The sequence below is a fragment of the Monodon monoceros genome, unplaced genomic scaffold (assembly GCF_005190385.1).
Source record: "Monodon monoceros isolate NGI ecotype Baffin Bay Population unplaced genomic scaffold, NGI_Narwhal_1 Super_Scaffold_3, whole genome shotgun sequence".
Lineage (NCBI taxonomy): Eukaryota > Metazoa > Chordata > Mammalia > Artiodactyla > Monodontidae > Monodon > Monodon monoceros.
In genome coordinates this window covers 54,753,173-54,780,906 of record NW_021703780.1, presented here as the reverse complement: position 1 = coordinate 54,780,906, position 27,734 = coordinate 54,753,173, and the positions used below count along the sequence as shown (strand labels likewise).

Below are 27,734 nucleotides of genomic sequence, written 5' to 3'. Positions count from 1 at the left end.
AGCTGAGCAATAATATACCTTACTAAACCAGAATTTCTGAACCAATCAATTACTGATGGCTTCTAACTCTCAACAAAATGCAGCATGTTATTATACCTCTGACAGACATACAAAAACTCACTGCTTTCCACCTCCATCTTGCTTTATGAAAATGTTAAGTCCCCCCAAAATAAAATAAAATTTTAAAGAGGCAATAAAACATATTTCTATATCCACATACAGAAAACTTATTTCAAACCCACTCTACACTCTACCACAAATGAAGCCACTTCCTTACAGGAAGTCTGTGTCCAACGAGTCCCATTTCAATGTTGAAGGAGGATATACTGAGAGCTTACTTACTAACCAGAAACATCTCACCTTCTGATCTTGCAACCACCAGACATAGTAAAGTGGTGTCCTTAGCCTATAATATTCTCAAGTGAATTCCCCACTCTTTCCAAAATGAAACTATGCTAGGATTTTAATGTTGAGTACTAAAGAAGTATGTTCTGAATGTCTACATTATTTGTCTTCCAATTACCAACACAGGATAAGTGAGTGGGGAGAAAGAAAGCGTGCAACAGCCCCAGCTGACAAGTCTTCTGCCAACATGCAAGAGTGCACAGAGAAACCATGGTCACAGCACACACCAACAGGAAGGCTAAGCACGAACTGCCGCCAAATGTTGCAAGAACACGTTGTGTTCTTCCAAAGCAAAATTCAATGTATCTCAGGCAATTTTTGCTTTAAAAAAAAAAAAAAAAAACTTTGAAAATATTTCTAGAAAAAATTGAATGTACCTTAAGAATGGTCCTCTATCAGTTAAGAAAAAACACAGGGCAGACCTTTTATTGCTGGCTTATCACTTTCCCCTTCAGATGAGGTTTACTCACATCCATGGGAATTATGAAAATGGACAAATGCTCACTATATGAGTTACATGAGAAAGGTTGGCAATCTACAGCTCAATAATCCAACCATTCATTCATCATATATTTATTAGATGTTTGACATCTGCCAAGCATATGTTAGGCATTGGGTGATATAAAGAAAATATTTCACAAAAAGACAGTTGAAGTAATAAGGCAGGCGGGGTGGGGGGTGGGGGGGAGGTGTATAAAAGAACTAATCCTCAGGCTAAGCTAGGAAGAATGTGGCATTTGCTTTTGCCACTTCACTGTCCTTCCCCCTCCTCATTCTCAATGTCCTAACCAATCATAATAAATAACAAATGCCGGAATTCTGAGATTCTAGGCAGCATTACTGTTTTGTTGCACTGTCCCAGGGGACACTTTACTGTAAAAATAACAAGACCCACTCTACTCCCCCTGCAGGGAAGAAGCAAAGAGGCAGAAATGTGGAAAGGCTGCCACCTCTAGATTAACTAAGAAGCTGATTAATAACATCAAGAATGAATAAGTAAGCCAGTGCTTATTTCTTTATCCCAGCAAAAAAGCTGCTAAAATGCATGTGATATAAAACCAGAAAAACACAGCTAGTACTATGAAATGAATGAAAGGCAAATTAACAGAAAAAAACAACACAAAGATTTATCAGAATTCCCATCCAATCATCAAGTGTCTTTTGTGAATAAAAGCAAAAGTCTAGAGCAGCAGTTTTCAAAGTGTGGTCCACAAATCCTAGGGTCATGAGACCCTTTCTGTGACCCTATCACAACAGATTGAATGTAGAAACAGGCATGAAAATACAGCTATCTTCTATTAAGCCAAACAATAAGATAAGCAAAAATGTAAAACAATGCCATTCTTCACACTAAATTGTGTTTTGGGAAATATGGGTAATTTTCATAAAAGTATTCAATACTTACATGTAATAGGTTTATAATTGTTATTTTAAAATGAACTTTTAAAAAAATTCTTAGTTTTAATTTCTAATATAATAAATATCAATCCATATAACCCACACAAACAAATACTCTTTGGAAACCTCAGTAAGCTTTAAGAGTGTAAGGAGATCCCTGTGATTAAAAAGTTTGAAAACCACTGGTCTAGAGTTTACATAAATGAAAATAAAATAATGCTACCACCTAGTGGCATAAACCAGATATTGCAATACTTGGGGCCTTCAGAAATTTAATAGTTGGGGCCTTCAGAAATTTAATATCACATGTGCAATGGAAATCTACTTTTCAAGCCACTTCCCAAAATACATAACAGGATTCACTCTAAGGATTAACTATGCTTTGACCTTTAAAATTTTTATAGATCTATCCAAATTTCATGCACTCCTTACATTAACCATGCAAATTTACTATCAAATACTTTGAAAACATCAGGATGATCTTGAAAAATATTAGGCTAAAGCTAAGTAAATTTAATTAAATGGAAAATATGATTCTGTAGCAAAGAAATGTGTTCCTCTAGTTGCTGGTGCTTTCCAGTAACAGTGACATTGCTAGGGACATAAATAAGTGCAGGCTGTCAATGACTTTCTAAAGGTTTGTATGTACAGCTACTATTGTAGAAATGTATCAAGCACCTACAAATACACGACTGTGAAATAAAAAACTTATATTAAATTAAAATCTAATTCCATTTAAAATAATAAAATTTTCCATCAGGTGTTCATTCAGTGCCAAAATGTGTACATACTACTCACCTAACATGGCATACTTAAATTCAACTTTAATTCATACTCTTTTGCCTGAGAAACATGGAATTTTCTTTGTAAAGCTTATTCAAAGTACCCATGATAAGAAAAAACAGCCCTTACCCCAGTCCTGTTCATACAAGGCTTGGGAAAGGCACCATGATTCACTTATTGGCATGTGTGGATGCACAAAAATAAGATGTTTTGTGAGACTTAAGACTCCAAGAAAACTCTGTTACATAAATTATCAACAACTAACAAAGCACCTAAATACACATGTGATTTTTGTGTGTTATACAAATATGCATAAATCTTATACATTATTTAAAAATAAACTCTATTTTAAAGGGTCCTTCAAATAAATGTTCCACTGAATGTCTTTGGTATATCAGGTTTATACTATACAAATGAAAAAGAAACTTATTTCCTGCACAAACACAACATGACAATAAAAAAGCAAAGAATGTTGTGAGTTACTCTACATTTTAAAATGCAGACAATCATAAAACACAGAACTTCAGCAAAGACAGGGTACATGAAATGGAAACAGGTTTTACAAAAGTCAGTGCGCTCTGGAAACTTTCCTAATCTGAGCAGAATATTTTACTCATTTTGCACAGTTGTAGGCAAGAACATTTTAAGGACAGGGTGTTAATACTATGATATGGGTTCTTTTTTGTAATGGCTATATTTAAATCTCTTAAAGGTAATTAACAAAAAAGACTAAAAGTCTATGGGGAAGACTTTATCCAGAGAAAAAATTCAAGGATGGAATAAGCTGTATTACAAAGTTGTTACAGTATTATTCAGAATAGTGAAAGTAGAAAATAATCTAGGTGCTGATCAACAGGGAGATGGTTAATGATGTACATGCATTCTGACAAAGCCATTAAAATGTTAGTACTTTAGCAACATGTAAAACTACTCCTAATATAATGCTAAATAAAGAAAAAGGAGCATACAAAATTATATGGACAATTATGATTACAATCGTATAAAATAAGGATTGAGAAAAGACTAACTGGAAGTGTATTGAAACAACAGCAACGTGCTTTCATTTTCTCTATTTTCCAATTTTTGGGTAATACACTACGTTAATGATTAGCCAGCTACTCTACCTCCTATCCTAGGTAAAACATACACACACATGCACACAAAGAATACCCAAGGTCTAGCGTGAACTTTAGCAGCATTAACATTCTGCACCAGTGCTGCATTGAAGAGGTAATATTCTAGACAATTAGTAATAGTACCTAGTACCTAAAAAACCACCATCACATACTTAAGCTGAATCACCAGAATTCTCCAAATTTAAAATCTGGTTACTTGAAGATATGACCATCTGTTTTTAAGTAACACCTAGAAAGGAATACTATCAACAGTTGTAGTAAAATGGTTGTAACAAATATATTTATTTTTGGTTTTCTTTATTCACTGAAATAATTTTAACAAAAGTGCTATAGTATTGTACTTCAGAAAACATGCCTACCAGTTCCACTGTAGAGCAGAGTAAGTACTACAAGCTGATACAGCATCAAGTAGGCATGTTACCATATTCCCATAGTCTTGGTATTTTATGATAGTATTATTCTTTTTAAAATCAGAGACACTCAGATTTCCTTTGTCCTCCAACATATGAGAATCATCACAGTTTGTCTAGAAAAACTATGAGAAGCAGTGCAATAGACTGTTTTCTAAGAAAAGTAGTGAGGAATGTATTTGAGCCACATTTTGATCTCCAGAATAAGTGAGCCCCCAAAAGTAGCCATTTGTCTACTAATATCCACATGTCAAGAACTGCTAAATATATGAGTTAAATTTTTTACAATTAAAAATGCATTAGGAGAGTTCAGATCCTTTGATAATTATTTTATGTAGGCACATTTACTTCTAAAAACCTTAACAACCACAAACTTTAATGTTAGTGTTTCCTTCACATGGCCAGCTCTTATGTGTTTTTTAGCCTTTAGAATTTTAAATCTAAGAAAGAGAAAGACAAACATTTAACAGAGCAACTGAATTCTCCAAGAGCCAAATGATGTTTATAAAAATTTATGAAAACTCTATTTCCTTTACAAAGACCTTTTCTCACTTTTAGTACCAAATTGGGACTTTTCTGTCAATTGGCAAATGCATTTTATATTTGAACTAAGAATCACATTATATTAGAACAATTCTGTTCAGACTCAACGAAAGCCATTAGATGAAATTCAGTTGATGCACAAAACTAACTTTCATTATAGATTTAAAGGGCAACATCTTCAATATGGAATCAGTCTGTTACAACTTTCTATCATAAACCTCAATAATTATGACTACAAATATAATTTTGAAAATATCTATAAAAGCACTCATAACCGTGTTATCCAAAGACTTTCCAAAATAAATATATCTATTAAATAACTGTAAATCTTAATTCTCTCTTTAAGTATTTATTAACTTTAAATATTTTGACAGTATTATTAACAGATGTTTCTCAACTTATAGGCTATGAAATATTACAAAAATATAGTTTTATGAAAATCACATTTAAAGACAAAATATATAAGAGGTACAATCTACCATGCATAACATAAATATGGTACAAAGATATATTGTACAGCACAAGAAATACAGCCAATGTTTTGTAATAACTATAAATGGAGTATAACCTTTAAAAATTGTGAATCACTATGTTGTACACCTGAAACTTATGTAATATTGTATATCAACTATACCTCAATTGTAAAAATAAATAAATAAAGACAAAATACATCTGTGCTTTGGAGAAGCAAGAGAAGGAAGGCTGTATTACAAAAGAGTTGACTGGAACAGCAGCCTGGGAAATTTTTATCCTACATATGAATTAACTGTATATTTTGTCTGCCTTTTCATCATGTGCCCCTTTTTACTTGTTATTCATGGGTTTCTACCTCCTCACAAGATGCATCTCAATTTTAAAAGGAAATGTAATCCCTGACCGGCATTATTTTCTCTCAGCTGGCTACAAGAGTCAACAAAAGCAGTCCTAAAAATGAAAAGGCTTGACATGAGAAGCTGAGACTCTGCATTAGGTTTTCTGCTCACGGAAAGCAAACCTGTTTAACAGCGTCTCACGAGTCTCCAGCTGCTTCAGCAAAGTCTTTAGAGATTATAATCTGAGAGATTCTACCCATTAATGCTCTCTGAAGGGAAATCTTAGGCTTTTGGGGAGCACATTTCTAAATTTCCCAGCCACTTGTCAATAAAACAACTATAAGGAGATGAGGAGATATTTATGAGCACAACCAACTGCCTCTCTCATCCAGACCCATTCCTTTCCTTAAACCTTACAATCTGGTTTCTAAAATCATTTCTGAAACTGCATCCTGGGAATCAAATCCTCATGCAAATTAAAAGACATTTAAAAAAATCTTCAGCCTACCTCCCCCACTTTTGGAAATGCCTCCTATATTCCCCCAGAAGCATAAGTATCCGCAATTCCTATGACTTCTCAGGTTACTTTTTTTGTTTTCATTTATGTCTCTTTGCCAAACTCAATATCTCTGTGTTAAGAGCATAGGCTCTGGACTCAAAATGCCCGGATTCAAATCCTGACTATACATTTACTCTCTCTGGGTGAACGTAAGCAAGTTACTTAACTTCTATGTTCCTAGGTTTTCTTGTCTCCTTTCTTATTTGTGAAATGAGGATATTAGTAATACCCAAGTCATAGAAATTTTGAGGATTAAATACAAATACATACACAAGTGAATACGAGCAAAGCATTGATGACAGAGCCTTGCATAAAGTAAGTCTGGCTATTAGCAGCAGCAGCCGCTAAGGCTACCACCGCTTCTACTACCAGTAAAACAATCTTTCAGAGAAATCAGCCTCTTCTACAGATCGAACCATAGGCTTCAACCTTAGGCTAACGACTCCTAAAAGATGCTCCGATTTTTTATTTCCAAATTCCTACAGGTCAGTTCCATCTGGAAACCTCATGATAGGCCCAAATTCAAAGAATCTAAGCAAATTCACCATTTCACTCTATTCCTCAGTGTCCCCATTTAGACTTCCTATTCTGACTTCACCTGATTCATTCGGCCTCCTAACCTTAAAACTCTGGCATCATCTTGGACTCCTACTTTTCTTCTGCCCCTCCAAGTTAACTGGATAGCAAATTCTGCAAATTTGACTCTTCCTCTCCTTCCCAGACCCACCATCCTAGTCAAGGTGGCCAAAGCTCTCAGTTCCCAAAGCCTGGACTTCTACCCTTGCTTTTAAGTTTGACTTTCCACTTCATTTCTTTTCTACCTACAACACTGGTTTCCATCACATTATGCTTTCCTATTACTGGTTTCCTTGTTTACCAAAGTCTAAACTCAGCTACTCACTTTTACAGACTTTAACAGTCAGTTCCTTCACAATCCAACTTCATTTCCCACTTCAGCAAGAATGGTTTCCAGTTGACACACACCCCCGCTATGGTCACTGGGCCCGTTTATGACCTTAAATGTGAAATATGTGCTGCCCCCATCTCTCTGTTTAGGCCCATTCTATTCATTATCTGAGGCCCAAGTCAACTCACATCCTCACTAACCTGAAGGCACCAGTTCACCCTGCTCTCTCCTCTTTCTAGCATCTCTGCTTTCTTTCCGAGCATTATTCAGTATCATACCTTGCTGAATACTGGTCTCTACACTTTACAGTCTAGCATTTATTGGGTCAAAACATAATGCAGTTATGTATAACACTGAATTATTCCATCAGTCTCTTAAAAAGCAGACTACATCTTATACTTTTTATTTACCCTAGAGCATCCAAAAGGTAGCAGTTATTTAATATGTACCATGCTGTGCCTACTTGGGGAGCTTCAAAGTTGTAAACCTGAATTTTGATAGTCTAAGGCAGTGGTCAGCAAACATTTTCTATAGTAGGCCAGATAATAAATACTTCAGGCTTTGCAGGGCTATACATAAACAGGCCAGGCATGGGCTGCATTTTACCCACAGGCCATAATTTACCAACCCCTGCCTCTTCTGAGGAACAGTCCACAGTGTCTTTATAAAGAGTCTCTACAGTTAAACATTTTTATCCATATTCAACTAATTTTTCTAAATGTTGGCTGGTCAAGCACTTTACATGATTTTTTATTTCTAACATAAAACAAGTAACCCCTGAGTTCTTACCAGCTCTTTCAGATTTTTCTTTCTGTTCCCGTAATTCCTCTCCCTGGCTAGTCATCTGCTTGATGCGACTACGAAGTTGGGCAATTTCTTCTTCTTTGATTTCCAGGGTTTCATGCATCTGACGTTTTGTCTCTGCTATTACCATCCCCTAAACAGAAGTGCAGACTCTAAAGCGTTTGCGTAACAAAATTGCATTATCAATAGCACATATCAAACTTACTTTAAAGGGCAGAAAACATAATGTCTCTTACTAAGTACAGCATACGAATTATTTTAGTATTTAGTTTTTAGTATTTAGTATTTAGTTTATTTAGTATTTAGTCTGTGTCCTGTGTATATACTACACTATATACTACAATAACTTCAGTTACCTGGCATATCAGGGTATTCTTAATATAAAAAATTATTTTAATAATAACTTTAATATTTTAATTATTAACAACACATTTTAGTTAAAAGATTTTATAATCTTTCTATAAATGTTTACTATAATTTTCCCTATCTTAGTAAACAGTTTATTTTCAACAAAATATGACCTTTAGTACTTGGCTCAGAACCAATCATGAACTACTATTATTGAACTGCGCTGTAACATGGGGAAAGTCCCAGAGGCTGCTGAGAGTATAAGGTTACTGCTGCCACACTGGATGGACCAAGACTGCGGTACAGAGCTACCTGGTTTTTCTCTTGCCTCTTGTGACAGTCTCTGGTCCCAACACCACTCCTTATTACTGTCAGTGAGGCATTCCTCCAATTTGCTAATTGCTACTGTCTTCCCACTCTCTGGATAATCTACACAAGAAATGAAGGTCGCTAGGGGGAAAATATAATCAAATAGTATATATTAAATCAGTCATTTGCAACTAACAAAAAATGGGTGGTTCAACTTGTCTCTTGAAACATAAGACTCTGTGACAGCTATTTTATGATATTAAGCAGAGTATTACCTTACTTCCAGGGTTTGTCAACCCTTGCTTTAGGGTATGACTCTTCCAGATGGCTAATATTAATGAACAGATTAAAAACCAGGTAAGTGGGGCATTATTATACAAAATTCCAAAAGAAAATTGTGGGCCTTCAGTTTCTTCAAAAACCAAAGCACAATGGAAAAGAGAGAGAGAGAGAGAAAGAGGTGGAATCTATAGATTAAAAGAAGTCTTAAGAGTCACATCAACCGACTGTAATGAAAGAACCTCATTTGGATCCTGATTCATAAAAATGGGAAAGAAATGTATGGGACAAAAGGGAAAATCTGAAACTGTCTAGGTAGTTGACTGTACTAAGGAATTGCTATTAAATTTTTAGATGTGATCATGATAATGTGGTTATATTTTTATTAAAAAAAAAGACCTTTATTTTAAATATCCATTAAAATACTTATGGAAGAAATGATAAGATTTCTTAGATTTGCTCTAAAACAATCTTGGGATGAGGGTACTGGGGGCTGGGAATGTACAGATGAAACAAAATTAGCCAGGAGATGTTAACTGTTGAAGTTGGGTGATGGGTTCACAGGAATTCCTTTTATTAATCTTTATACTTTTGTAAATGTTTTAAGTTTTTCATAATAAAAAGTTGTTTTGTTTTTTTTTTTTAAAGAGGGCCTTCATGAAGTTTATGGAATAGAATCCAGCAAAATGAATAGGATGAAAAAACTGCCAATACATTTCAATAGCAGAACAGCTCTAACATGTTCTTAATTACATGGCCACTTAAAATACTGCAGCTATAAAGTACCATATTAAAGAACACGGTGGATGATGTGGAACTAACTGGAAGCTACTTTTAAAAAAAGGACCCAAGAACCCGGTGCTGAAAGGCTTTGGTCAAAACTGTTTTGCCCATGAATTTTTTAGCTGTCTTTGCTGCCGTAGCTAAAGTTGCTGTTCCAACTCTAAACTGCCAATCTCACCTATACATTCTAAAGTTTATTTGAAGAAATATCTGTTTACGCTAACGTATACATTACCATTTCTTTACTTTTTAGGCAATTTATCTGTGAGATTAATCTGTTTCCATTATATCTGAAAGACAATACTTATATCATTCACATTTAGTAATGCCTTAACTGTAAATAATTTAACTTTTCTCTAAAAAGTAGTTATGTTCTGTAAACAAATTTCTTTTGCAACAGTATTCTAATCTATAAATCAAAATGCTGACTGGGATCAAGAAATCACAGATTCAGCTTCACATGATACAAAACTAATGCTAATGGTTCTATAAATCTAGAAGTTAAAACAAAAAGATTTTTCATGGAAGCAGCTGTAATAATTTTGGAAAGTAGAAGTCCGCATGCTTCCAATTGCTTCCAAAAATGAACTGGGGTGCCCCTTGACAAATTTTAGTATCATAAGTTTTGTTGTTTTACCTTATCTTGTTCAAGCTGTTCAATTAAGTTCTTTGCATCACGCAACTGAGTGATAAGTTTAGTCTTCTCAGCCATATGAAGCTCCTAAAAAAATTTTAAAAATTCATTTCCATCTCTAATAAAGCTTCTCCTCATATGAGAACTCTAAACATTTTCTCTAATTTGAATACTCCTACAAGTCTAATAGGAGAAGAGAACACAGGATGTGTCAAAAGGATGGTAAATGCTATGAAGCCCAGGGCACTCAGGGGCCCTTTCCATGCTGTCTACGGAGGAACGGGGAAGGCTTTCCAGAGGAAGTGCAGGCCACGCTGGGGCCTGTGGATCTAGCATCACAGGGCTGCGTTAAACCACAATCATTTTCTCTTTTACCTTCATCTTTTCTAGTTCTTGAAGTCTTTCATCTAGTTGTTCTTGCAGGGCTTCTTTTTCACTGGTTAACAGCATACATTGTTCCTTATGCGACCGAATGGTTTCCTTACAGCGCTGCAGTAGATTCTCTTGACGCTTAACCCTTTGCTGAAGTATTTCCAGTGTTTTAGCAGAAGCTCCATCTCCCACTATTAATAAAGCAGCATAAGCAGGGGCAGTCAGTGAGGAATCTAAGGGCTCCCTGGGAACAGCTACTCCATTAGTGCACAGGACTGTATTCTCATTCCAACACTCTGTTATACTCTGAGCCAGATTGAGAAGAGAGGGGTGCCCTTCCAAACCTCTACTCTGCCACTATTTGTGTGATCTGCAGCTGAAGAAGCTACGTAGTACATTCACCTCTTCTTCTGTGGTTCAACCCCAACCCAAATGGCACACAACACTCAAGAGTTAACTAATGTTAACTGAATCCACCCTCCTTCAAAGACAGTTTGATGACCTCTTTTGCTCTTTACAAGTGCCTCCAATGTCTTAGCGCCAATCCCCAAAGGATCACTAACGTATTCCTTCCAAAGTATTCTAATCTCATCCAGAGAGGAGTTCTGGCAAGTACAGCTTTCTCCATCTCCTTACATTTATGACATAGCCCAGAGGTGTTTCAGGAGCCCTTACAGGTTGGTTGCTCAGATAAATGGCTGCTCAACACCTTACTCCAGCACTGGCTGGACCAAAAGTTTATCACAAATCTCTTTGTGATAAAGCTAGTAAATTAAAAATGGGAAGCCTCAAAGAGTAGGGAGGGCTACAATTGGATTTTAAAACATAATTTAACTATTCCTTCTTTTACAATTACAAAGCAAATAATAGGGCAAATATTGGCATCTTTGATTGTAGAAATACGTAAGCAATAATACTTAAAAACTAAAAGAAACAAATAATGACAAAGAGCATATTCCTTAATCTTGAACACACTTAACATTTTTCTATGAAATCTAGCTACTGCTATCAGTAAAACAGCATAATATAATGAATTTCAATTACAATGAAAATGTGGTGCTACTCACAAACTTTCAAGTGTCAAAACAATTACTCACTTTCTCCTGGAAAACAATAAACAAAGAGCCAAAAAAACATCAAAACTCTTGCATCTGCTAAAAAACAGGTCCAAAATGGAGGCTTAAGCTAAGCCTCGCATCACCAAACGGAGACTTAATTACAGTTTCAGCCTCTCCCAGAAATGGAATCTGAAACCAGTGCATCAGGAATCACCTGGTCAACACTAGGGAGGTCACATGCCTGACAGACCCCTGCATCCCCTAAAGGAAAGGGACCTTGTCACAACCAATCTACTTTTTGCTACTGTAACTTCCTTGTCCCACTCCCTTCTGCTTATGAAAGTCTTTCATTTTGTACAGCTCCCAAGAGCTCTTTTCTATCTGCTAGAAGGGGTACTGCCTGATTCATGAGTGGTCTAATTAAGTCAATAAGATCTTTAAAATTGACTCAGTTGAATCTTTCTGGAAATATTAGGGTCAGGGACACTTTAGTTCTACCTCAGTCCATGTCTACTATTTCCTGCCCTAGAATCTCTCACCATCCTCCTCTAGTTTTTAACCTAACCTTCTGACAAGCTGAAGCTTACCTACTGGCTCTACATCACCATCTGTGTTCTCTTTAGTGACGCCTTCAGCCTCTGGTTCCATCTGCGAGAGTGGTTTTGGTAAATCAGCATTCATCGGGCCATTTCGTAACCGCTGTTTCAGCAAAGAAACCTAAAAGAAAAAATGTCCTTCATTAGAAAAAAACCAAGAGAAACTTTGGCAGTAGTGCTTTCCTTGAAACAGAGAAGGAATAGAGTAAAAGATACCCTTTTTGCTATAATGGGGGAGGGGGGGAAATCAAAATAAAAAATTTACTCCCAATGCTGCTGATTTTGATATTTGCTATTTTCAATGATATCGTAGCCAGAAAATACAATAAATCAAAAATTATCCTTAAAATTAATTGAGGAAAAGCAAAGAGTTTTAAAAATCGGCCATTTTGTGACTTCCCTGGTGGTCCAGTGGTTAAGAATCTGCCTTCTAATGCAGGGGACGCGGGTTCGATCCCTGGTAAGGGAACTAAGATCCCACATGCCGCAGGGCAACTAAGCCCACAAGCTGTGGAGCCAACGAGCCCAACTAGAGAGAAGCTCGCACGTCACAACGAAAGATCCTGCGTGCTGCAATGAAGTCCCGCACGCCGCAACTAAGACTCGATGCAGCCAAATAAATAAATAAATATTTTTAAAGTCCATTTTTTAAACATCTGGAACCTATCAGATATCCCATCAAAACCGCTTTATTTTTCTTTATCCAAAAATTCCACACTTCTTTTTTTACCTGAGTCTGAAGGACACTGATATACTGATCTTTTTCCTCTAAAGATGCATCAAACTCCTCTTGGAGATGTTTTTTTGCTTGCTGGTCCATTTGGAGCTCCTAAAATGTAAAGGATTCATAAGCAGTTTTCATTATAAAACAAAAAATACAAACCTGAAATTTTCAAAGTTTAAAAACTGATCAATCCAGATTTGCATTACTCTTAAGGTAAGTTATCAGCAACAATAATTAAAGAATAATCAGCATTTAAAACATTAGTACTTACCCCAACAAATAATTCTGTTCCTTAAAGAATATGAAAATCCAAGAAGCAAAAGTATACTTATAGATCTGTAATCACTGCTGAATTGATCATTATGTAAAGAGGATTAAAAAATTAGTTACTTAAGATAAAGGTAAAATTTTATCCTACTTTAAGACATCTTACTGTTTGTGCTCTTATATTCACTTGATCTAAAACTGAATTGTTATATACTAAATAGATAATCAATAGAACCTTCCTCCTCCCAATACATGAAAGTGATCAACAGTCAAAATCAGAGGCCTCCTCAAATGAAAAGGTTGACCTAGTTGATCACCAAACAGTGAAATTTCAACTTCCTTACATGCTGCTTTCCTTAAGTCATTAATGAGCCTCCCTAACTAAATCCAATGGTCTTTACCTCTCCACTATACCAGTCACTAATCATCACCTCCTCAAGTGAGGTACCTGCTTTCTACGGCTTCAGGGCTCCTACCTATATTCCTGTCTCTCAGAGTTTCCACTGTGCCCTTCACTGATTCTCTCGGCAATTATCCCTCTAGGCTCAGTTCTGTGTCCTCAGGACTTCTCCCTTACACTTGCTCCATTAGAATGTTGCAGAATAACACCTGGAACATAGTGGATATCCCATCAAAACCCCACAATTTTTCTGGGATTCCTACTTTTCTAATTCTCTAAGCTCAAAATATTCAAAGTCACATTTTACTTATCTTTTGTTGACCTCTGCATATAACCAAATTCTTTCATTACTTTCTCTACAATGTTTAGGTCCTTTTTCCACATCCAAAACCATAATCCCAATCTCTAATAATTTTGATGATTAATTTCCTTTAGTAGCCTTCTAGAGAGAATTCTTACCTCAAGTCTACCTCTGATTTAATCCATCCCTCACACATTTGCTAGAAAACTTTCCTCAAACACTACTTTCAAGGACTTATAAGCAATGCCTTCTTCTTGAATTGTTTCAAACTTACTAATTCTCAAAACACTGAGGTATTAACTGTCCTCTACTCTTCCCCACACCCACATGGCCCCAAGATCTCAGCACATTTACTATTCCTCTCACTACAGACTCCTGGCTTGACCTCCCCCAGCAGTAGGAGTCTCCAAATACTGGTCTTCAGATCAAGACATGTTTTTCTTAGATCCAAATTTCTTTCATCTGAACAACTGTACTTTATTCTGAGACTGTGTCCTTCCTAACTTTTTTTTATTATTAAAAAAAAACTTTCTTGCATGAAATAATGACAATAAAAGAATCTGGTTCCTTATTCTCAATGTCCTCACTTGAAAAAAATAAAAGTAGCCTCATGACAAGTCTCCTTTCCCCCATTTCTGGAAGGAACTGGAAGGTAATTAATTTCTCAGTCCCTGAAATCCAAAAGTCTGGAAAGCACTGTTCCCCCACCCATGACTCTGCACAGGTCAATTCTCTAGTAAGGACCAGCTGCACATCTCCTTAATAGCAATGCAGTCCTTTACTTTCTTTACAATTCATTTCTTCCAAATAATTTTCTACATTCTACCATACTAGACTCTGTTACATGGCATCCCTACCAGCCCACAAAAACTTCTCAATTTATATTATGATTTTCAGGTTTTGAACGTTTTCATCTCCTCATCTTAGGGTAAGAAGTCCTTGGATACAACAAAAGCATCTTTTATTTTTGACCTTGCCTCACGACTTGCAGGACCTCAGTTCCCCAACCAGGAATTGAACCCAGGCCATGGCAGTGAGAGCACTGAATCCTAACCACTAGACCACCAGGGAATTCCCCAGAAACATCTTTTAATCATGTCCCCTTCTCCCTCCTCCTGCTACATTAGACTATTCAACCAATAAGTACTCCATAAACAATAAAGACCACAGTTATAAAGGAACTTAAGAACTGTCAACTTATATCCTGACTACAGCCCACAGGCTGGCTAGCCAGCTGTCCAACACCACCATGATAGAGATCTCACTAGCTCCAGAACTAGACCCTAGTATCTGGGGTTACCTTCCACTTTCAGGAAGTTCTGATTAGACCCTTGGGGCCACTGAGAACAAATCTAGGGTGTGAAGTAAAGGGAACCCTCTTGCACTGCTGGTGGGAATGTAAATTGCTACAGCCACTATGGAAGACAGTACGGAGGGTCCTTAAAAAACTAAAAACAGAACTACCATATGACCCAGCAATCCCACTACTGGGCATATACCCTTAGAAAACCATAGTTCAAAAAGAATCATGTACCACAATGTTCACTGCAGCACTATTTACAATAGCCAGGACATAGAAGCAACCTAAGTGTCCATCAACAGATGAGTGGATAAAGAAGATGTGGCATATACATATATACAATGGAATACTACTCAGCCATAAAAAGAAACGAAATTGAGTTATTTGTAGTGAGGTGGATGGACCTAGAGTCTGTCATACAGAGTGAGGTAAGTCAGAAAGAGAAAAACAAATACCGTATGCTAACATACATATGGAATCTAAAAAAAAAAAAATGATTCTGATGAATCTAGGGGCAGGACAGGAATAAAGACACAGATGTAGAGAATGGATTTGAGGACACGAGGAGGGGGAAGGGTAAGCTGGGACGAAGTAAGAGAGTAGCATAGACATATATACACTACGTGTAAATGTGAAATAGACAGCTAGTGGGAAGCAGTTGCATGGCACAGGGAGATCAGCTCAGTGCTTTGCGACCACCTAGAGGGGTGGGATAGGGAGGGTGGGAAGGAGACGCAAGAGGGAGGAGATATGGGGATGTACGTATGCATATAGCTGATTCACTTTGTTATACAGCAGAAACTAACACAACACTGTAAAGCAATTATACACCAATAAAGATGTTAAAAAAAAACAACTAGGTCTGCCTGTAATTCCACCAACAGATGTCAGGAAAACCACACAAATAAAAACTATAAGAATTGATCCCTGTTCTTGTAGCTTGGACTGGTTAATTTTCACTGTAACTAATGTAGTAGATATGAAACTATCCAAATACATACAATAGTTCTGATAAATATGAGAGATTTAGTTACTCTTCTCAAAGTACTAGTGACAACTTACCTCTCTTAACTCTCCAATCCTCCGAAGTGCTTTATCCTGACTCTGACTTAATATACCCTTTAATTTAAAAGGAAAAAGAAGCTGGTTCAAACAACCACATGACATAGTAGTGAAAAGCAAGTTTAAAAGATCACAAATCATTGAATTTTATCTCCAACACCCTTTACTTTTGCAACTATGCAACCCAAACTCTCTACTGCCACCTAGTGGTAGAATTATGTAATCTCAAAATAAAAATCCATAAGACAATTCATAGAAACACAAGCAAGGTACTCACAGAATTTAGGAATAAAATGACCTTTTGAGAATGAACTTATGGAATATTAATAGTACAATGGATTAAATGAGAACTACCCCCAATTTATACAGACCACATGTTTAAGAAAATATTAAACTAAAAACTTCATTTGTAATAATCTAATTTTCACACTTGTTATGGACAATTAGAACACTGAATCAGCAATAAGTAACTGGTGTTATCATTCTCAGTTGATTATATTCCAGACCAAAGCCAGAAAATTTAATGTCGTACTCAAAGGAGACTAATATTTATGGCAGATTCGGTATTTTAAAATAATGTACACGGGGAAATTAATTTTACCAAATCTCACTTTACAAATAACTTCCTGGTTCTATAATTAGTGTCTTCAGTCACCAGAAGAGCTATAATACCTTCTTCTCTCCACACACTTAACCAAGGGCTTTACAAGCAGCAGCCTCAGGAAACAGAGAGGATGCTTATTTCTGGACCCTGATATAATAAGAAACAGAGATCTCTGCAGGTATTTAAAAAGTAGAAGGGAAAGCTTCGAAGTTGTACGTCTCTTTACCACTAAAACAAAGATGCACCCTGCACACTGGCACACCAGGAATGATGCTTGAAAGAGGCAAACATGCCTTAAATCCAAACCTCTTACACACTGCAGGGATCCAGAACTCAAGGAAGCCCATCCCTACCAGAGGTTAAATATCTGAGATTTCTCAATCATTCTCTTTATCAAAATCCCCAATGGTAAGACAGCTGAAATACTCTGGTCATATGAAGAGTTATTAAAAGTGAGTGTTAGAACTATCTTATTAAAAGATCCTTTCTATTTTTAAAATTATATATGAATCAATATAACAGCCAACAAATCACTTACCTGTAGCTTTTTCTTCTCTCTCTGAAGAGTCTGATAAGCTATAACAAGCTAAAATAAAGAAAAAGTCACTAATAACATCAGTCATTCCTACATAAATGCAATTAATTATTCTAAACTCTGCTAAAACATCTCATTATGAAAGTCAGAAAATAAATCAAAGCAATCCTTTTATAGACAATTCAACCTAATTAGATGTATATGCAGTTGAAACTAAATAACATAGGAAATGTATTTCTAAAATATAAAATGTACTGACTCTATAAAGAAAGATATTAAATCTCCATTTGATTTCACCTTACATACACACACACCCCTCTTTAAATTTCAGTACCTAATTTATAGGTGGGGATTAGAGACAACTTGCTTAAAGGTTACTCAAACTGTGGTCACATATCAATATCATTAGCAAAAGCATCACCTGGGAGCCTGCTAGAAACAGAAATTCTTGGGCCCCACCCCAAACTAACTGAATGAGAAGCAGAGGGAGGGCGGAGGCAACAATGTGTGTTTTGACTAGCTCCTCAGGTGATTTTTTGCTTTGGGCTGTAATAGACCATGTAACTGATCTCTAAAAGTTTCTCTGGTGTAGGACCTGTGACCGTGGCTCTATGAAAATCTGAGGGAAGCAACTCACAACCAACAGAGGAAAACTGCTATGTCAGGTTCTAAAGAGATATTTAACCATTTAACCTAAAAATGATATTTAAACATTCGAGCAAAACTTGATGAAATTACAGAGTAATAAACCTTTACAACTATAAATTATATAGCATTTCTCATCGGAAGGCTAAGCACATGGCTCCACCGCATTATTTGGACCCACTTTAGAGGTGCTAGTGGGCTCTGAAGAGACAGGTTGCAGCTTCAGGAGAAAGCACTCCCGATTCTGGCCTTGCCATTTTCCTTGGAAGGCTGCTGTGTGCCCTCGAATGTGTCTACTGATGTTTTGAGTCAAGAGGCAGGCAGCAATGGAAGGCGAGTCCAGTGATAGGGATAAGGATGTAAAAAACCAAAATTCGGCCTTAAACCAGGATCTTCCCCTTCTTATTACTTAAGACCAGTTAGGAAACCGGTACTCAAGGTGGGGGTGAGGGGTGGGGGGAGGAGTGGGAGTGGAAGAGTAACACAACAATCAGATGGCACTTACAGCACTACCATCCTAGGTACCTACAGTAGCAAGGAAAGGTGGAGACAAAGACGATGGGCTCTTTCCATCCCTAAAAAGCCGCACAGCTTTACCTGAGGTAGTACAGAAGAGCGGAAACAACCAGAAAGACCTAGAATCAATGCAGAGTCTGTCAACTGCTACCTGTGTGACTATAAGCAAGTTACTTAATCTCTATGAGTAACTCTCTATGAGTCCTTAATCTCTATTCTGCAAAACAGAGCTAATAAATAGCTACTTCACAGAGATGGTGCAAAATTTAATGGCACCATAAACATAAAATGCATAGTGTCTTGTACATTTAAATACTAACTATACGGCTGCCCAAGCTTCAAACTTAAAAGCCATGGGTTAGTGAAAATAACATAAATCTAAACAAACAAATTCAGGACCATTATTAACTTTGACAGAAATAAATTTTTTTTTAAAAATTTAAAGAAAAAAGTTGCCAGATTCCACATGTGCCTTATGAGATACATGGCCTTAATGCCCTGTGTACATCTCTGGGTTCCAGCTAGCCAACAGATTTTAACCTAATAATTCCTTCCTATTTTGTCAGCACTTTGTACTTTTTTTTTTCTTATTAATACAGTATTCATTTGTCTTCCCTCTGTCAAACACTGAGCCAAAAAAAAAATGGGGAGGTACAGGAAAAGGAACATACAGGGCAGACGAGACACAAGAGAAAGAACTATGGGAGGTGGAGACGGCTCCTTCACATGGCGAAGAGGATGAGAAAGGCCAACATCAGGCAAAAGAGCCCCATGGCTACCGAGAGTGCAGAAGCCCAGAATGGCACAGACGAAGAGCTGTTGCTTCAGAGAAGGGTTCCTGGCATAACCAATGATGAGACTACCAAACACAGTCCCAATTCCAGCCCCAGAGCCAGCCACCCCTACTGTGGCAGCCCCAGCTCCAATGAATTTGGTTTCCGTGTCAATGTCCCTTGAAATGGCACTGGTTTGGAAGCTGTGGCTAGGAATAAGTGAGGTGGTCAGGGGACTCGGGGCTGCCAAGCTGCTGTGGCTCTCATCTGTCAGTGTCTCCTATTGTTTCAGCATCACTGTAGACAGTGATCAGCTCAGTAGTGCAGAGGTTCTCTCGATCAAGGAGGAGGTGGAGACAAACTTGGCACAAGCGTACGTTTTCAGATGAGAGGCCACGGCAGGAGAGCTGGCCCCAGTGCGGAGAAGACAAAGAGGGGAGCACTTTGTACTTTTAAAAAGATATTTTATATATTTCATCTAGGAGTTTTTTTGGTTGTTTTTGGCTGCAGGGTAAAACTACCCATATTACAGCCAAATTGGAAATAGAAGTAACAGCTAACTTTATACTCTAACCTTGAACTTTATTATTCATTAATTAAAATTAACTACAATGCTGATTTATCAGCATTAAGACAATAAAACATTATGGGTTTTTTTTTTTAAATTTTATTTATTTCTGGCTGTTGGGTCTTCGTTGCTGTGCTCGGACTTTCTCTAGTTGCAGCGAGTGGGGGCTACTCTTCGTTGCGGTGCACGGGCTTCTCTTGTTGTGGAGCACGGGCTCTAGGCATGCGGGCTTCAGTAGTTGTAGCACGCGAGCTCAGTAGTTGTGGCTCGCAGGCTCTAGAGCACAGGCTCAGTAGCTGTGGTGCACGGGCCCAGCTGCTCCGCGGCACGTGGGATCTTCCCAGACCAGGGCTCAAACAACCATCCCCTGCACTGGCAGGAGGATTGTTAACCACTGCGCCACCAGAGAAGCCCATGGGGTTTTTTTGGTTTTTGTTTTTTTAAAAAAGGAAGCCACGGGCAACTTTGTCCAGAAAGGCTTTCCGGAGAAAGAACATTTTAACTGCACAGGACAGCAAGGGCAACTAATACAATCAGCCCAAAGGGAAGGTGCCATGTTTCTAAAGGAACGAAAGGAGTGAAGGAGCAGCACCACTTCCTTCCTCTTAGACCAAACATTGTCAAGGGATCCAGCAGTTAAAAGATTCACTTGAGGCAAATTGTAAATGTAGGTCCAATGAGAATGCACCAAATGTGCACATATCTGGGGTCAGAAATAATGGAATCTGGTTGGCAGAAGAGGTCATTTTGGAGCCACAACACTTAGAAGATGAACAAGGGAAGGGATGTGAGGAGGAAAGACAATGAACTCTGAGCTGAGTGTCCAAGCAACCCTGGAGAGAGGGGCACAGAATGTGAGAATCAAAAGGCTACGGGCAACAATCTGCTCCAAAATTTTACTAAGAGTATTGTCAAAGGGCCTCAGTACCACTGAAGGTCTTTAATTAGATATTTCCACAAACTATCCCCCATCAGTATCCAGCGTAGCCAGGGAATTGACAGTTCAGCCAATGACAGGCATAAAGGCCAGAGAGTAATATGAATTAGAGAATACGGGGAGGAACTTTTCATACCAACAAAAAAGTCACGCTCCTACCTCAGAACATTTTCCTTTGTAGCCATTCAACCTTCGTTCCATTCTTCGCAACCACTGGATCAAATGTTCTTTGCTGAGACTGTCTAAATTCCCTAGTGAATCTTCGGTCTCACTCTCCATATCAGAGGGTGGATCAAAGGTGGCAGCAGAAGAGTCCAGGTCAAGTCGATTCAGGGACTCTCTAGAAGACGTTTGTACCAAAGACTCTTTAGAGGAAGATCGGAATAGAGATTCCTTCATTGGACTCCGAAACAAAGACTCAACGGAAGGCACCCGGAGTTGGAGCTTCTGTGCAAAAGACTGCACGTCACCTGACTGCAACCAAAACGCATCAGAACATGTGGGTTAAAATACATATTTAGACTTCTATAATTCCCTAATCACCAGCAATAATCTATAGAAAGCTAACACATTTAATTTATATTCCTGACATTTTACACAATACACTGTTTTCTGAAAAACAAGAGACACCTGTTTATTTGTGAAAAGGCGCTGGACCTACAGTCAGAGGACTGGGGTGTAGGTCCCAGGTCTGTCACCAAGCAGTGGAATGACCTTCACTAAGTCACTTCCCTTCAGTTTGCACATCTGTAAAAAGAAGGAAGCCATACTTTCCCAGCCAACCTCACAGGTGTGCTGTGAGATCTGTCCACTAAACTGTAAGACCCTTGGAGGCAGTGGTCATCTATACCACCACTATACACCCAGTGCCTAAAATGTGGGTATGTACTGTGAAGTGTGTGGCTGCATCTGGAGTCTGCATGAAGGCCTGCGCAGATTCCTCATCACTCTTCTCGGGCAGAGGGTAATGTTTAGTGAACCCATTTTGCTCAATAACAGAATGCCAGGCAGAGCTGACTAGGGATATCTAACTCTGCTCTAATTACCACTGTCTACCGGCAATAAAAATAAGCATAAAAAAATCACGGAGGACCATTAAAAAGTCTGAGCTAGAGTCCCTCTACATGGATCAGTAAGTCTGATGTTAGAAACAGTGATAAGCAAGAGCTGTTCTCTTAATTAGAATATTAATATTAATAATGATGCATTATTTTGAACAACAGCAATGGAAAATAATATAATTCAATAAACTGCATTATTGTAAGCTGCATTTTTTTGTTCACGTGACAGCAGTCAGTATTTCAGGTGTTTCCTAGAAACTCATTCTCATTAGTGCAATAGGGTCACTGCAAGATCTCAAAGATGCCAGGAATGAAATGCTCAGGGGAGACTGAGGTCATGTATAGGCAAAGATTACAGGAAAACAAAAAGATTCTCTTTAATATACAAGAAAAAAAAAAATCAGACCAGGAATACTTTACTCATAGATTTTAGAGATTTAATAATAGTATTTGGCAAGGTGGGAGTAAGAGGGGCCCACCCCCTGCATACGCACAGATTTATCACAGGACGTTCATGACAGTAAAAAGTGGTAACAACCCAAATGTTCACCACTAGAGGATACATTATATAAACCACAATGTATGTAACAAGGTTCAAGACATACTATTAATGGGAAAACTCAGGTTATAAAATAACACATACACTGTGAACTCATTTTGATTTAACGTAGTTACATATACTTATGAATTTGTATGCATGTTTACATAAACACCCTTAGAATCAGGTTGTTAAAGGACAAACACCAAAAGTTAACAGTGAGTGGGTCTGGGTGGTAAGATTTTAGATGATTTTTATGTTCATTTTTCTATTCTCCTGTACTTTCCAAATTTTTTTTTTCATAATGTGCAAGTTTTACCTTTATACTGGGGTGGGGTAGAGAAAGTCTTAAGGGAGAGGAGGGACCCTCATGCTCAAAAACTTGAAGAACCACTTTACCGCTATTCCATTACCATCCGCTTCTGACCCATGCAAAAAGTGCTTTTCAGCTCTTACAGACAATCTCCTTGTAAATTGCCTTAGGACAAACAAGTGAGGTAAGTTTGAATAACACTAGAAACAGTTGTTATTTTAGGGTGAGCCAGGAGGTAATGAAAAATTTCAAAGACATGTATTTGCAGAAGCTCATAAACTGAGAAACTGTCACATCTACTCTGCTTGGGAGGTTTTTTTGTTTTGTTTTGTTTTTTTGCGGTAAGCGGGCCTCTCACTGTTGTGGCCTCTCCTGTTGCGGCTCCGGACGCGCAGGCCCAGCAGCCATGGCTCACGGGCCCAGCTGCTCCGCAGCATGTGGGATCTTCCGGGGCACAAACCTGTGTCCCCTGCATCGGCAGGCGGACTCTCAACCACTGCGCCACCAGGGAAGCCCTGCTTGGGAGTTTGAGTGTTGTGATTCAGCCTATGGGCTGCTGAGTAAGGCTGCCTAAGTTTAAATCCCAGCTCCACCACGATGTTCATGACACAGACCAAGTTACTTAACCTCACTAGTCTTGTTTCCCCCTCTCTAAAATGGGGGTGATAAAAATAATAATGATGGTAATAATAATACCACCCACCTCATATGGATGCCACAAGGACTGAATGAGTTAATATGTACATGCAAATTGCTTACAATGCAGCAAATACTCAATAAACATTAACAATTATCATTATTATTAAAGAAAGAAGACTAAAACAAAACAAAAGACAAACTTACAAATAAGAATGTTATACGCAAGCTTATGTGGCAGACTCTTCTGGTTATAAGATGCAGTAGCTAAGAGCACAGGCTCTGCAGCCAGGCTTCTTGGGCTCAAGTCTCCAGCAATATGACCTTGGGCAAGTTACATAGCCCCTCTGTGCCTCTGTTTCTTCATAAGTTAATTGGGGAAAACAACAGCACTCACCTCGTAGGGCGCTTGTGAGGAGTACTAACTACATTAATACATGTGAAGCACTTAGCATCATGACTGGCTTGAGCTAAACAATCAACAGTATCTATCACCTGATATCCAATCCTCCCTTCTTCCTTTCCACCAGATGCCAGTTTCATGCAGGGTGACAATACAGCCAGGTTAAAACATTCACCTTCTCAAATACAAATAAAAACCATAATGAGATACTACTACATATCCACAAGGATAGCTAAAATTAAAACTATGGAAAATTCCAAGTATTGGTGAGGATGTGGAACACTCCATTTCAGAAAAGTACCAGTATTTACTAAAACTAAACACACACGTACTCTCCAGACCAGCAATTTCACTACTAAGTATATACACAATAGAAATGTATACATATGTTCAACAAAAGATATACGCTAGAAAGTTTATAGCAGCACTGTTTAAAATAGCGCCAAACCTGAAACCACTGCTGATGCCTATCAATAACAGATGGGATAAGTCAACTGTCATCTGCTCACTAACAGAATACTAGACAGCAATGAGAATTAAAGATTTATAGCCACAAGCAAGAATATAGATGAATCTCACTAACACTAACAGAGTTATTAAGCAAAAGAAGCCAGACACAAAAGAATAACCACTAGTGATTCCATTTACATAAAGTCAGAAACAGGCAAAATTAATCTATAGAGTTAGAAGTCAGGATAGTGGTTACCCCTGGTAGGGGGAGGTGAGAGCAGAGAGCACAAGGGAGCACAAGGGCTTCTGGCGTGCTGGTAATTTCTGTTTCTTGATTTTGGGTGCTGGTTACAAAGTTGTGTTTGGTTTGTGAAAATTCAGTAAATTGTACAAGGAATACATGATACTTTTCTGTATACATTATTACATTGTGATATTACATTTCAATTAAAGGATTTTTTTAAGTTAGCTTTTCCCAGACTCTGTTTCAGCCAGGAGGGGGCCCTGTGCCTAAGTTCAGCCAATAATGTAAACTATAAGTGGGAATCTAAAGGATGGAACCTTCGGGAGTTCCCTGGTGGTCCAGGGGTTAGGACTCCATGCTTTTCAGTGCTGGGGCCCGGGTTCAATCCCTGGTCGGGGAACTAAGATCCCACAAGCTGCGTGGTGTGGCCCAAAAAAAAAATGGATGGAACCTTCTAGGAGAGATATTATTTTCCTGATAAAAAGGAATATATATGCCTTTTGTCCTGTCAACAATGGAGATGCAATTCCTGGAGGCCAAACTTGTAACTGTGAGGGTGAAAGGCAGTGGGAAGGATGAGAAGGTAAAGGAGGGGGGGACAAGAAGCCAAACGGAGAAGGGTCCTTAATGACTGACTGTCTCTAGCCCTTCTGCTATGTGAAAAACTAAACTCCCATTGGCTCCAACTATTGTCAGGTTTCTGGTACCAAAGACATTCACTGATTTATAACTCATTTTTTAAAAAGCTGATGGGGGTTAGAGAAGGAGAAATGTATAAATGAAAATAAATGAACACAGAGTTACTTTTAGCTCCTTTCTGTCTCCCCCACTTTACATTGTTTGCATTCCTCCTTTTTATTTCCCCAACAGTGTCAGACTTTTATCCTCTACCAGCTGGATATCTGTAGCAGCCTTCTGTTCTCTTGCCTCAAATCTCTTACCTACCAATCTGCCCCTGCCACATGGTCACCAGGATTGTCTTTCTAAAACATAATTCAGATCATTTCATTCCAATTCCTAAACTGAACTCCCACTAAATATAAAGTTCAAAATCCTTAGCTGATACTCAAGGTTCCCACTTCCCAAGACCCATTTCTCTGTAAAACCACCCCTTCATGTAACAAAAACTTGAGTTCCAACAGGTAACTTCCTGTTCCCTGAATAAATGCATCCTTGTGTGCCTCTGTACTATCACCCAAACTTTCTCTGCGCATGGAAACTCAGACATCCTTCAAAAGTGAGCTCAAGTTTCTGCTCTTCCAGGAAACCTCAGATTTCACCCATCAGAAACAACCCTTCTCAATGGCCTAAGCACTTTACCAGGACCACTACTGGAGCACATACTGCATTCCGACTCACCATTAGTTACTTACTTCCTGATATAACAACTAACTGAATTGTTTATGCCTTAGAACAACTACAGAGACAATACAGCACCGGGGTTAAGACTCAGACTCTGACCAAAACTCCATGATTTGAATCCCAGTTTTACCATTTATTAGCTTTAGGACCTCTTTGTTTCAATTTCCTCATCTATAAATCAACACTACTCTAGTAGGTTGCTATGAGGATTAAATGAGTAAAAGCATTTAAAATAGTGCCTCATATGCAGGAAGCACTAAATACATTTTCTTATCATTATATCTGCCACACACACCCTCATCCCAGACTTTATACTCTCTTAGAACAGAATTCATATTCTCTATCTCTGTAGTCTTGCCTCAGTGCTTTCCACAAAGTAGGTAGTTATTACACATTTGTTCAGCTGAACCTTAACCTGGCAATATGATAATGATGATCTAATGGGAGATCTTCAAATACTCAATGCTTGATCAAAATGATATGTATCACTTTTTACATATAGTATATCTTATTCTAGAAATCATCAAAAAGCATTAATACATAATCAATAACACTCAAGAAGAAAAAAATGAAAACATACATCCACAGGATTTCTACAATAACATTCATGATAGTTTTATTCGTAATAGCAGAAAACTGGAAACAGCCCAGGTGTCCATCAATAGGTAAATAACTGCAGAATATTCATTCAAACGAATCCTACACAGCAATAGAAAGGAACAAACTACTGATAACCACAACATGGATGAAATTTCACAAACATAATGCTGAGTGAAAGAAGTCTTCCATAAAAGAGCACATACTTGTAAGGTCACTTATATAAAGTTCTAAAATAAGCAAAACTAATGTGTTGTATGGTGGAAAAAAATTACAACACATTGCCTCTGAAAGGGAAGACCATAAGGGAACTTTCTGGTGTGTTGATAATCTTCTATAACCTGTGCATGGGTTTGGCACATACATTTGTCAAATGTATGTGTCGATGTACAAATCAGTCAATGTACATTTGAGGTTTGTATATTTCATTTTATATAAAATTCACTTCAAAATAGAAATTACAAACACTGAACTCTAGATAATGATATACATACTAAAACATTAGTACTGTGGCCTGCGACTTACTCTGAAAGGCATCAGAAAAATAAAATGGATTGAGGGACGAATAGAGGAATGAATATATGGACAGATTTGTGATTTTAAAAAAAAAAAGTACAGGACTTCCCTGGTGGTCCCTGGTGGTTAAGACTCTGAGCTTCCACTGCAGGGGGCATGGGTTCAATCCCTGGACAGGGAAGTTCCATGTGCTGTGCAGTGCAGCCAAAAAAAAAGGAAAAAGAAAAGAAAAGTAAAATAGCAATGATAGAATCTAGGTGGTAGGTATACACATGTTCACTTTATAAAGTTCTTTCAACTTTTCTGTATGACTGAAATTTTTCATAACTGTTGAAAATAAAATTAAAAGCAGTATTCAAAAAATGGCAACAGAAATTTCAAAATTTAACTACACTACTATAATTTCTCCTTTTTAAAAAATTCATAGGGAGTCCCCTGGTGGTCCAGTGGTAAAGAATCCGCCTCCCAATGCAGAAGATGCAGGTTTGATCCCTGGTCGGGGAAGTAAGATCCTACACGCCACAGGGCAACTAAGCTCGCGTGCCACAACTACTGAGCTCGTGTGCCTCAAGGAGACAGCCCATGTGCCACAAACTACAGAGCCCACGTGCTCTGGAGCCCATGTGCCACAACTAGAGAGAGAAAAAACCCACACGCCACAACTAGAGAGAAGTCTGCGTGCCACAACTAAGACCCGAAGCAGCCAAATATTAAAATAAATAAATACATTTTAAAAATTGACAGAGGTTGACTTGCTTTTAAAAAAAAATCATAAATGATTTTCAAAACCAGACTTTTTCATATAGTTAAAAAAAATAATAGCATATGAGAATGGTCATTTAAATC

At 37.9% G+C, this 27,734-nt stretch overlaps 1 protein-coding gene and 1 pseudogene across 4 annotated transcripts in view; both read right to left on the bottom strand.

Moving 5' to 3' along the window:
• The window catches only part of GOLGA4 (golgin A4), a 113,843-nt gene that overhangs the window by 52,606 nt on the left and 33,503 nt on the right, over positions 1-27,734 (bottom strand). For all 4 annotated transcript variants that reach the window (XR_003796798.1, XM_029243980.1, XM_029243979.1 and 1 more), the window contains 8 exons: positions 20,928-21,242; positions 17,333-17,380; positions 16,191-16,247; positions 12,867-12,965; positions 12,128-12,257; positions 10,486-10,673; positions 10,114-10,197; positions 7,743-7,890 (listed from right to left, as the gene is read on the bottom strand). Coding sequence is in view for 3 of the 4 variants with exons in the window: in XM_029243980.1 (XP_029099813.1) it covers positions 7,743-7,890; positions 10,114-10,197; positions 10,486-10,673; positions 12,128-12,257; positions 12,867-12,965; positions 16,191-16,247; positions 17,333-17,380; positions 20,928-21,242 (1,069 nt within the window). In the remaining variant the exon portion in view is untranslated. The remainder of the gene's footprint in view (positions 1-7,742; positions 7,891-10,113; positions 10,198-10,485; positions 10,674-12,127; positions 12,258-12,866; positions 12,966-16,190; positions 16,248-17,332; positions 17,381-20,927; positions 21,243-27,734) is intronic.
• On the bottom strand, positions 17,726-19,986 carry LOC114907892 (annotated as a pseudogene).